The sequence below is a fragment of the Solea senegalensis genome, linkage group LG7 (genome assembly GCF_019176455.1).
Source record: "Solea senegalensis isolate Sse05_10M linkage group LG7, IFAPA_SoseM_1, whole genome shotgun sequence".
Classification (NCBI taxonomy): domain Eukaryota; kingdom Metazoa; phylum Chordata; class Actinopteri; order Pleuronectiformes; family Soleidae; genus Solea; species Solea senegalensis.
Window position 1 is genome coordinate 17329537 of NC_058027.1, and position 12611 is coordinate 17342147.

Genomic DNA, 12611 nt, shown 5'->3' on the forward strand with positions numbered 1-12611 from the left:
CTCAGTAAAGAGAGTTTTGCATGAAATAAAAAATAACAAAAAGAGCTGCAGTGTGCAAACACATTTGATTGGGAAGGGAGGTTGTTGCTGTATTTTTGTGGAGACATGTCAGGTTTGAGTCCAAACACAGCTGCCCTGTTTTCTACACATGGTTGCCGTCTCTTTTTTCTTTTTTTTTATAAGCAGACATGATGTTGACAGGTCAGAGTGGAGAAGTGAGTCTGCGTTGCTCTGGGATCCTTCTCACTGCCCTGTCAAACATAGTGTCTACGTTTCATCTACCCGGCGTATTCTCACAGGCATTTTAGATATGAAGTTATGATGCAACATACGAACATGGTGTTGAGGTATCACGGACGTGGTGAGGCGGTGCTGAAGGCTTTTACCCCCTGATATTACCCAACTCTGCCGTAAGTGAAGTATTATTAACATGAGTCACCCCAATGGAGTGCAGCCCGTGAGCCTGCCAGTGCCTCACTCTCTGTGCATTGAACATCAAAGGAGTGCAAGAATAACGTTGAAAAATTTCAGAGGCTGCTTTAAAAACTATTTGAAATCCACAGTGCGATCGGGGGGCCGGTGTAGCTCTGGTAACATCCTGCAGCGTGAGTTGAAAAGTGGCCATCAGCCACGTCCAATCTACGCGGCATTTCCCGTCTCTTTTACCCTTTCCAGTGGCAAAAAACTGCCAAGACCTTTCCTTTGACATTTGTTATCCTGGTGCTATCATCTGTTACCTAATTGGATGAAGAAGTAGACCAGGGCAGCATCTGGCAGGAAGAGGAGCTGAGATATTTTACTAGAGTGAAGTTGTGATCTTCCGCCTCTGACTAAGTTAACCTGTTCTTGAGCAGTGGTATTGTCTTTCCATAATGACAGCTGAGTGATGTTTGTCCATCTTACAGGAAAAACCTCGTCATAAATATAGATCCCATAGCCCAACTGTAGTCATACTTAAAATATGCCCTGCTAAAGTCCCCACTGACAGATCAAATAAAATATTATTAAAATATTATTAAAATATACAATTTTCTTTCATCTTTTACTTTGTTTCTCCACCAGTTTGACATGAAAATTCATAAATGGGGCGGGAATCACAGGATACCTTACGATACGATACGATGCGATACGATACGTTGCATTACGTTACGTTACGATACGTTGCGTTACGATGCGTACCAGTAATACCAGTAATATCACGATACAAGGATTCTGTAATAATCAATATAATAATCTCGATATCTGTCAAACTGAAGAAAACAAAACATCCATGAAAAGATAAAAGTGCAGGATTTCTCTATTTATTCACAACATAGAGAACAAAGTGCTTTGTTCTCTCTAACGTGGCTTTCGCCACCATTATCTCGCTGTAAACTCCCTCTTCTTCCAGGTAACTTCCACCCAAGATTCCCCTCATTCATTTGAGCAGCGCCACCACAAGGAGACATGAAGTCACGACACCCTGCGAGTGAAACTGCCTACTATACTTTACTATAGAGCGCTTTCATTTGTTAATTTAAAACATCTATATTTGTCCTGGAGTATTGATTATCACGTTGCACGGGGAAGGATATATCATCAAGTCAATATTTTGTCAATATTTTAATAATAAAGGATATAATGTTGCCCGTGGCTCCAGGGGAATCTTTCTAAAGAGACCCCTGGCGATGTTATAGTGATAGACAGATATCAGCACTACCTCAGACTGAGCACTGAAACATAATGTACGATGCGTTTTTGAGATGTAGGATACAGTGTTTATGAAACTTCTCCACCTCTGCAGATTCATCTGCAGATTTCTAATGTTTTGTGCTCACACAATTCTCGATGAAATACAAGAAGCGTAGCCTAACTCTGTGCGGTACGCCTCTCCCATTGCAATTCAGGACATGTTTTCCTTTTACCCCGGCCAAGTTATTCTTCATGATTACTCCCCGAGACGTGACCAAGCTTCTCCAGAGACATGGTAGACCATAAAGTTAACATCATGTGTCGTCTACTATCTGTGCAGTCTCCCCTTTAAAAAAGTAACCTTGAGATTTTGTGTTGCACTTCCCATGATGTTGAATTTTGAAACTCAAAGCAGCAGATGTAGAGGGACTAGTGCCTGGATCTAGGTAGTTATGATGATGCCGATGATGATGATGATGACGGTTTCAGGACTAAAGCAGACAGTGATTAAACAGGAGAGGACTGAGGGAAACAGCAAGCTGTTGTCAACTCTTGTCTGTGGCTTAATTGTCCAGCATTTAAAAATGACCTTTATCAGATCACCCTGACCTTCACATCTCATTGGACAAAGGAGGGCCGCACTTGCTCTGACAGTCTATAACAAATAGCTTGGGCCACATGTTTTTGAAAATGACGACCTCATGCCAATGTCTACAGCATTTATAACCTAGCAAATAGAAGGAACAGGCTGATCGCAGGCAGAGTCGAGAACATCAGAACGCTTTTACCCTAAGACGAATTATCGTAGCTACTGCGAAGGACCATTAGGCTGCTATGATGGATACTTTCAGGATGAGTAGGAGGAAGCCAAGTTGATCAGAAAAGCTCTTTCTGCAGCCCCCTTCTGAGGTCACACACATGCATAATTATACAGCGCCTGACAGTGCTCCTCTGTCACTGGTGTGCAAATACTGCCATCTACTGTTCAAGCACAGGGCCTGTCCACACTGTGCACTCTTACCACCAGCATTTTAGTGATGAGCGCTGCACTCTCTCCTTCAAACTTATCTGATGCCCACTGAATTCCTGATTGATGTTTTAGCAGGGCCAGTAAAAAAAACACGACCACCTACAACAGAGACATGAACGTGGTTGTAAACTTTGACTTACAGCTCAGAGTTTCTTAGTAAAACACAGAAATCTGAGTTTTGAGAAGAAGAATTCTGTTGATACAAATGTCGATTTAAATTCAAGTTTGTTTTTTGTATCCTTAAGGCCTGTACGTACTCCACAACAACAGAGAAATTTGTTCTCTCTCCCAGGGCTGTGAGACAAGAAGGACTTTTTTTTTTTTCTTGCAGCCCTCGTTTGACACATCATCTGCTCAGAACTTTTTTCTTGTGTGGTGTCCGTCAACTGTTGTGTGATTGGCCAGAAAATTGAAGCATAAAGGATTTCTGCGCTTGAGTTTCTAGTGAAGTATCTCTGTTGTATGTACAGGCCTTTAGAAAAAGCCTTTAGAATAAGGATGCTCTGTCATTTACAATCTCCAGTTTCAACATTAAATGTCACAAAAAAATGTACACACTGGACCTTTAAATTAAGTATTACTAGTGACAACTTCATCTACAAGTGTTGAGTAAAAACTACAATCATGTTTAACCTTTTTCAAGAAGTTCATTCAATGTCAAACCTCCATAAGTGCTCAATACATTAGTATAAAACAATATTCTTTGGTATATTTCGCTATTTTAATGGTATATGTCACCCACATGCATGTCTGTTTTTTTCTGGACTAAAAGACTAAGTGTTTGACATATAAATAAAACATAAACATATACAATCAGTGTTTTAAATTTGATGAACATCCACGATGCAAACACCATACATGAAAAAAATGGTTTATTTAGACAGTGAAACATACTGTACATGTCCTATTGACTGAAATAATTCTCTGTGACTCAAGACAACAGATAAGTGATGAAGGTAACCTTTTGAGCCGCATAAATATGAATGTCCCGAGTAACAGTTTTAGGCTTCACGGGTCAAGGATGAAGCGCTCAACCTTCATCGTGTATGCTGGTTTCACAAAGCGCTGCATCTCGCTTTTCTTCAGCCACATTAAAGGAGCGTTGGAGGCTGCAGAGGGGCTCATGGCTGACAGAACGGCTTTGAAGAAGAACACCTTTGTTCCCACCAAACTGTCCGTCCGAGCGGCTTTGGGCAGTTTGTACTTGTACACTCCGCAGGGAGCATTGCTGAGGAAAGTTGCACTGAAACCAGCTGCTGTGGGCAGAGAACACGCTGTGAGTTTTTGCAGCAGCAGACAAAAGGTGAGCTTAAGAGAAAACACTCTTAAACTTTAAGGCAGCGGTACAACTGAGGTCGTGCTGTCGATACATTTTGGGAGTAATCCTCTCGATTCACATTTGCTTTACTTGAATGTAAGGTCACCCTGACACTCTGTATCCTGCAACAGCACACTTTCCTCAATTAAGTTTTATTCTAATTTCATGTCTTCTAAATCCTATGACACCAGTGGGTTTAACATGCAGAGTAAGACATTATCATGGTCATGTTAGAAATTCAGCCCCCATTCAGTCCACCTTTATGAAAAATGGATCGACTCCTGCTACTATAAAACACTTAAAATACAAGCTCCTCCATCAAATGGTACATGTTAGTGTCGCAAGTGGAACGCGTTAATGGGTGGTGACTGATGGAGTTGTCACATTAATAGTTAATGAGCAATGTTGTGAAAGTTTAATTCTCAGTCACTGACGTTTGTTTTAATGTGAAGATCACTGCAAGGTCACCGGATAACTTATGCTACAACTCGAGCAATGCTCTAACTGAACTTACTTCAGCTTGCCCATCAGTAGCTTATATTGTGACTTATTCATGAACTGAACTGGAGCTGACGGCTTCATCATTCTGTCAGACAGAGACCACAAACAAGAATATGTAGCCTACTCGTCTAAGTGACCTTAGATTTCTCAGTTCATTATAGGTCATTAAGTACAAACCTATACTTGTGGATTTTCCACCAGTCTATCATTAATATGCATTTTTTTTAAAAAGTTGCTCAAAGATCATGACTTACATGATATGGGGAGGGAGAACTGGCTGCAGCATGCGATGAAATGAGGCGTTCACGTAACAATGCCAAAAGCTATTCTGTAATATGTGCTAATATGTATAATTCCACACGATGTCATTTTGTTGTTAATCATTTTACGTGACAGACATGTGGGACCTTGGATTGAATTGTATTTGCCCTATTTTCCCTAGTTTTTGTGGGTGTATAAGGGTGTGTCTCTCTTTCTGCTGTGACACACCACGGAAGAGGTAAGTGACTTTTTCCATCCCTTATATTTTTTGCTGTCGCTTCCTTATTTGTATTGCGTTGTCTTGTCTCTATTAAGCTGCTTTTCCACTACATGGTCCCGGCGCGACTCAACTCACCTCAGCACGGCACAGCTCGACTCGGTTTGGTTGGTTTCCCATTACAATTATAATTGTGCCTCCTTAACGTGGACGGGGTCTTCACAGTGACTTCGTTTTACACGCAACACACACAAACTAGTGACTTCAGTTAATTAAAAAGCTTTGTTCAGTACTTCCTCAATGATCGGAGCACAGACTCCGTCTGACACAGTCACTGAACTGAAATACAGCATTAGGGGTTGTGTTGCGGCTTGTCGCTCGTGATTGCAGGCTTTCAGCAGTGCTGTCACTAAAGATACCAAACTCCTCTGTCCTCTGCCAAAAAAAAAAAAGGTACCAGTTACTATCGCTAATGAAAAAGCAAAAAAAAAACATGCTGCGAAGAGTTGAGTCATGTTGGGACCATGTAGTGGAAAAGCTGCATTAGAGAGCCACATGTGGCTCTTCAGTCACTCTGAAGTGGCTCCATGTGGCTTTGAAATTGTATTTTACTTTTTTCTTTCAAAGTGGCCACCTCTTATTTAGAGATCATGGTGAGTAATAAAAGTCCTCTAAAAATATGAATCATATCCTATGCCTACATCAAATGCAGAATTTATAAACCTCCCCAAATCTGACAAACTTGAAATATGGAAAGCCATTGCCAACATTTGAATTAAAGTCATGTGTACATGAAGGAAGCACACATTTGGAATCCTGTCCATCTTTGCCACCACATTCTACACACATACAGCTTTCAAGCATTAACTACATACAATCTAAACACTGTGGATCAGCTTTTTATTTTATCAATTTACCACAAAACTCTTAGGACCAACTGACTCATGTTCAACTGCTGTTCACATAGAACCCTTCTCCACTTTGGCCTTCAAAGTTCTCATGTGAATATTTGCTAATACCACCAAGATCTGCATCCAAATAGATGTATAAAATTCTGTGGTTTACTTCAAGGTAGGCTTACATGTGCCGTGATGTATGGATTATTGTATTACACCAAGAAGGGGGGTGGAGTGGCTCAGTGGTTTAGACCGGTACCCCTGTGTGCAGAGACATCTTGGTCACCCCTGGCAGGTATAACTCAATTCCCTTGTAAGTCGCTTTGGATAAAAGCGTCTGCTAAATGACATGTAATGTAATGTAAAAGAAGGGTAACGATATATCACCGAATCGATATTTTGACTCACACACCTAGTAACATACGCACACATACAGATTAAACACTCATATACTTGTTTTAAGGGATGTGAAAACTCTCTGCACTTGCAGATGTATTTTAAGATACAGTGATTAGTGTGGATTTAATCTGAGTGAAAGTGGAGTTTGCTAGAGGAAGTGCCTCAGCTTGCTCTTACTGCCACTATTTCAGGCAGCTCCTGCTGTCAGGCTGTTTGAAACTTGACTCATACAACAGAATAAAATTCACACCTTCTCAGCTACAGCTGATTTTGACCATTTGTGAAAAAGAAATCTATCTCACAAGTCCCCACACTTTATGACTTTGCAGTCTCATTAGTAGATGTCACAAACAGAAGTGGCAGTATGTGTGCCACAGCGAGGTGCTGCTATTTTAACTTGCTGTCCCTCAAGCCTGACAGTGCCCATAATGAAACTCAGTAGCATTTCTTACTCTTAGCAGGAGTATAATAGACTTCTACAGAAATCATTGCAGTCGAAGACATTACAGTAATTTAAAAGAGAGAGATATTTCTGAAAGACGTTTTTTTCTTGACCACTTGAATCCAGTCACCTGCAGCTAACTACAGAAGATGACTACGACATGGATGACTGAGAAGCTTAACAGACAAATATAAGCAGCTTCTTTTGTAGTTTACATTACCTGGCAGGGAGGCGAGGGCTCTCTCAGCTGTCTGTCGCAGGGTATCTCCCTCCTGCCACTCAGCCTGGGGTAGAAGCCACAGCTTCTCACTGCCGACTTGCTGCTCGGCCAGAAGAACCAGTGAGTCAGCCAGGCAGCGCTCCACTGAAGTCAAGTCCTCATCTACGTCGGCTAAACAAGACACAAAGGACAAGTCATCAGTAGATTCACATCAGCCATGTCTCACTGTGGTGAATGTCAAGCTAAATTTCCACAAACTTTGAAACTTCACAAGTCTCTTCCTTCACTGGTGATTAATTAAAATAAATAATAGAGCCTAATTCTTTCCTATTCTGCTTTTAACAGCGGTATATTGCACCAGGTAAAGCCTTGATGTGTCTCCTACACTGACCTTTAACTCTCGGAGCTGGCTGGAACTTCTTCAGCTTCTGCTCCCAGGAATCTTCCAGGTCCTGAGCCAAGACGATATCCTGGCCCCTGTTGTCGTCCTCTTCATCAGAGTCATAGCTGCCTGTCTGTTTACGATTCATCCTCTCGGCGTCTTCCAGCAGCCGCAGCTCATGGTCTGAGAATAGACTTTTCTCCAGCTCCATCTGAAACCAAGTCAGCACAATTCTTCATCTCAAAGGACTCTGCACTGGAAGGACAAACTGCATCAACATCTTGCAGGATGTCATGTGATTAGTGTGCTGGAGAAATATGTCCGACACTGAGCCCTCATTTGGAGTTATACTGTGCAAATAAGAGGTGTCACCATAAATGGTCCACAGTAACATTAAATGATAATAAATTGCAGAAAAATACCATGTTACTTCATCACTAATGCAGACAGATGCCTGAATTAGGCTTCCACCAATTAATACTTGATATTTTATCTAGCAAGTAAGTACTCCAGGATTAACAGAAGTAGTAACCCCTAAGCTTTTGGATCCCATGGCGACCTAAACTTTATAACAGGATATTCACTACGAATATATCAGCAATGTCATTCTTACTGGTAAAACTACAGTTAGAGATATTGGCAATTCATTTATGTGTGTGAGGTTTGTCATTATAGACATCTTTAATTCAGTTACAGATATAGGACTAGTAATTCAAGTTTAAGTTATATTTAATTATCCTCAATTGAATATATCTACATTGCCCTTTTTTAGATATATTTCAGATGGTCAGAATGAAGTTGTAGATACCTGAAACTGGAATTATAGATATCTACAAATCAATTGTGGATATCTATAATTACTAAACCCATACACATGAATAACAAATGTCATTCTGACTAAAAACTGATTTCTGAAACTGTGGTTGATACTAGTATGAATGACGTCACAGATATCTGTAATGGCAATTCCAGACAGTCAAACTTGGCGATTAAATGTCAACAAGGCTTGCCATAAAGGCATTTAAAACGCTCCATCAACACTTTTCAGTGCAAACAGACGTACCTGCCGTGTCAACTCTCTGAACCGCTGCTCCACCGGGTGACAGTCCGCTGAAATGACCGGCAGCCTCTGCAGACACACCGCCGCCATCAAAGTCCACGGAGAACCTTCTCTCTCCGTTACACGCTGGGTCTGTAAAGTTGTTCGACAAAGCGACGTAGCAGAAAATTGACGACGCCATGTGTACCTAACGGCCGTTCTGCTCAAACATGACAGAAACTGACACAGTGGTCGGCCCACAGCACCTCCACACGGCGCAGCCATCTTTTTCTGCTACGTTCATGGTGTGCGAGGTTTTACGCCACCAACTGGTTTGGAGTGTAGCTCAAGACATTTCGTCACTATTCAACTCTGCGACCAACCAAAATACAAAACAAATATATAGATGTTCGTGTTTAATATACATTGTTCTATTGTGATTATCTGGAGCACAAGGTTGATTTTACAGCAGGCATTTAAGTGACTGGTCGAACGGTACTTGCCATTTATATATTTACGAGGGATTGATTCGGACGTGAAAGCAGCATTTACCCACAATCCTATGCAGAAAAACGAACAGTCCACTCTGATAAAGTGGGGGTACAGTGAAGTTATTAAACCCTTTGAAATAAAGAAATGACACGCGTTGTGTAGATATGATTCAATCTCCCGTAATATAATTGTCAAAATTCACGACCGAGCTTGCAACTGTTGAACGTGTTTATCATCATTGTTATAATATTATGAATTCACCACCCCTAAAAATAAAGCTTATAGTGGTATGGTCTGTAGTTACAGCACATCCAATGTCACGTTTGCTGCCTGAAAACCGTTCAAATATCTGGCTGAGAATTTGCTGATAAACATGTACAATATGTATAAATTAAATTGTGTATTAGTTCGTTCTTTTAATAACGTATGCCGCCAGTTGGCCGCCCCACTGAATGCAAGAGGAAGCTCTGTGTAAGTGTTTCTTTGGTCTGTCTTACTAGCATCCGTGTTAGCTTCAGGCAAACGGTGCTAAAACGGTCTGTTTTGTGTTGATAGTCTGACATTTAACAGTATGCCTAAAGTACATGTTAGCTGATAATTAAACGTCAGAGGACGCTGGTTTGTGAAGGTGTTGTTAATGACTCTCTGTCTTTATAAGCAGCGGCCTGCAGCGAACACTATGCAGCAGTGCTGTCAGACTTCAACAGAGTTCAGCATCCTCCTCTGACCCCGAGCAAACATCCACAGAATTCAGGTCAGATTTGAGGATTTACTTCAAACTGTCCTTCAAATCTGCCTCGGGAGTAGAAGCATCATGTTCTAATCAAATATTATTTTTAAATCCGCAGCCATTTTCCTCCTCTGCCTGGTCAAGACAGTGCTCTGAGATGGGGTGGAAAAAAGTTTGAGGATTTACCAATCATCCACATTAAAGCCACATACAACAAGTAAGTGGAAAATGGAAATGTGACAGTAAACAGGAAGAACTTGACATTATTGTAAAAGATATTAATTTAAATAAAATAAGTGTTCTTCCTGGACTTGCAGTAAGTTAGGGGAAGTTGCTCTACATGAAACATGTGGAACCAGAAAACATCAGAGCACTTTCTTTCACTCAATTAAACCACAACATTAAGTTAAAGTCAGTTTAATGTTTGAGTAAATAGTGCATTGGAGTTTTCTTTGAAATAATCATCGTTCATTATTTAAATCTATGTAATGAGCCTTAGTTGTCCTCATCCGAGCATATGAATTTACTATGATAAAGATCTGTTTATAGAAATGATTATATGTGAGGCTCAAATGCAGACAACTAAACTAAACATTACAATATTTGCTTTTCAGTATTAACACAAAACTTAAAACATCCTTATCTAAAATATTCACATGTCTTGATGAGGCCCCTGGGGTCAACCACATGTAAAAAGTTAAATGGACCAAGCAGTTTGTCATCTGTTTGACTTAGTATGCAATACATCATTTAATTCAAATGTTTGTATTCAAATATTGAACTTATTAATCACTTATGAGTCGCTGACCCAGTTACCTGTTCTGTCCTGTCGTGTGCCAGCACACACATCCAGCTGACAGACAGTGCGGGACAGTCGATGGTCAGGACATCTTGTGGAACAGAAGGTTTCAAGAACATCAAGAAGTCAACGCCCATCGCTGCTCAGGTTGCAGGCATCTCTGCTGCCGCAGTAAGTTCTCATATTTTTCTCCGACTCTTGTCATTTACTGTAAGACAGCAGGTTAGCTGCTCGGTGTCTTGCTCAAGGACATTTGCACAACAAGGTACATGTCAGTAGAGGCGCTGTCTTTTGTGTGAATACAAGGCAATTTCAGCTCCTAATGCTTCTTTGCTCAATTTAACAACCAGTAATTTGTGAAGCTGAAATGTTTGTTGTAAAGCTTTTTCTATCTAAAGACAATGATAAAGTGGAGCTGTTGCTGTTAAAAAACTAATTTAGTCCGTTGTGTTAGACTTATTTAGAAAGACTGCTGACGAACAGAGTTAAGGTCACAGTTTTTTCCACGCAGTTAACAAACTGCAGATGGTAAATTTGAGGAAATGGCTTTTATAATATAGGGGTTTGGCAAATAGTGGAAAAAAATCTACTTGAACTGAATTGTTACTGAAAATAAAATGAAAAGGACATTTTAACAAGATTTTGAGTAAAAAGTCTGAAAAGTATTTTTGACCATACTGTGTCAATTTGCCAATGGTTTTCTTTTTCTTTCATTATGGAATAATAAGAAAACAACTTTGTCATTAAGAGTGTTTTTGTTTAACCTTAAAATGGTGTCACACAAGCATAAAGTCATGACCTTCAGTCTTTCACCTCCACAATGACCCAATGCATGTCCTATATGCACTGTATATCCTTTCAAATAATCAAAAGGTGTATCAGCCACTGTGTCCATGAGGACGGATGTCATCTCTGTCCATGTACAGACACAAACAAAGGAAAATATTCAGTGAGTTGACTTAAATTGACAAACTCATTCTCTATTTTTCTTGCTCATAACAGAAAGCCTCAGCCAAGGGAGTGGCATTTGTTCGTGTTGTGATCAAAGGTATTGGTCCTGGACGTCAGGTAAGTTTGTTTTTTATCAACAGACATTCAGAAAATCCCTTTTATTCACTGTGAATCTCTTGAATGAAGTTCCGGCTACAATTTATGTCCATAAACAATCCATTCATTATTTGGTTAGGCTATAAACGAGATTTTCCAACGCTCCATGAAACCTCTTCAGCAATCAGTGATGACACTGAACAATTTCTATTTACACTGATAAAAAACAGAAAAGCTGAAATCTGATGAAAATATTAACCAGATTTCAGCTATATCTAAAATAAGAGAGCCAGATGAACAGTCAGTATATGAACATATGACTTAGTCATTCTTCCTTTGTGTTGGGTTTTACATTTTAAGTTTCACACATTTAAGTTTAAAGATGCTTAGTGGGGTCAAGACACAACAGGATGTAGATGTTTAGCATCTTGTTGGACTGACACCATTGTGTTAATGTAATTATGAACATGACAAACAAATAAAAGTTCATAATTCTTATCTGACACCCGAGTTTAAGGAGCCACTGACATATTGATCTGTTCCTGTTAGTTAATTATTCTATCTCTGTTGTGCAGGCAGCAATCAAAGGCTTGACCATGGGAGGCCTGGATGTGGTATCCATCACAGACGAAACCCCCGTGCCACACAACGGATGCCGCCCGCGCAAAGCCAGAAGAACGTGATTCTTGAACCATAATGCACTGCAACCAAAGCCATCGTGTCCCAGTCTGCTAATAAAGTTTTTTTGACAACATTGAGCATAGAACAGTTGTATGACATTCTCTGCTGTGACGGGTAACTCATGAATGAGCCTTCAGTCTCACCACAGGCACTGGGATGTTCGATAGCAGACAGATGTTTGCAGACGGCACAGAAGTGGACTGATGGCTCCATGTAGGACACACACGCAAACACACACAGAACAGATGATGCAAACTGAACCTTATGGTATGAACACATTTCTCTTTATATGTACCACTAGACAGCAAAACATCTGTTTGATATGATACACACAACAGTGTAAAGCTTTGGGGGAAAGCTTGATTTACACTTCAGTATCAGAAGAAATGGAAACATGAAGCATAAGAGACAAACATGCAGTAAACTATTGTCAAGGTTTCTGTGTGTTTGAGACAAATAACGCCAGCATCAACAGACTTGACAGTA

The 12611-nt window shown here is 40.3% G+C and overlaps 2 protein-coding genes across 3 annotated transcripts; one reads left to right on the forward strand and one right to left on the reverse strand.

The window, feature by feature from the left end:
- Window positions 1–3556: 3556 nt before the first annotated feature.
- On the reverse strand, window positions 3557–8687 carry mrpl46 (mitochondrial ribosomal protein L46). 2 transcript variants are annotated; one of them, XM_044029635.1, is made up of 4 exons: window positions 8401–8687; window positions 7347–7548; window positions 6956–7126; window positions 3557–3954 (listed from the first exon to the last, which is right to left on the reverse strand). In XM_044029635.1, exons 1-4 carry the CDS (start codon window positions 8659–8661, stop codon window positions 3710–3712), a joined length of 879 nt encoding a protein of 292 aa, XP_043885570.1. In that variant the 5' UTR covers window positions 8662–8687; the 3' UTR covers window positions 3557–3709. The 2 variants fall into 2 exon arrangements, with proteins under 2 accessions (XP_043885570.1, XP_043885569.1); XM_044029634.1 differs by having other exon boundaries at window positions 3557–3957.
- A 479-nt stretch (window positions 8688–9166) lies between these two features.
- On the forward strand, window positions 9167–12202 carry mrps11 (mitochondrial ribosomal protein S11). Its single transcript, XM_044030220.1, has 6 exons — window positions 9167–9339; window positions 9530–9622; window positions 9717–9815; window positions 10439–10568; window positions 11400–11465; window positions 12020–12202. Exons 1-6 carry the CDS (start codon window positions 9242–9244, stop codon window positions 12125–12127), a joined length of 594 nt encoding a protein of 197 aa, XP_043886155.1. The 5' UTR covers window positions 9167–9241; the 3' UTR covers window positions 12128–12202.
- The last annotated feature ends 409 nt before the right edge of the window (window positions 12203–12611 follow it).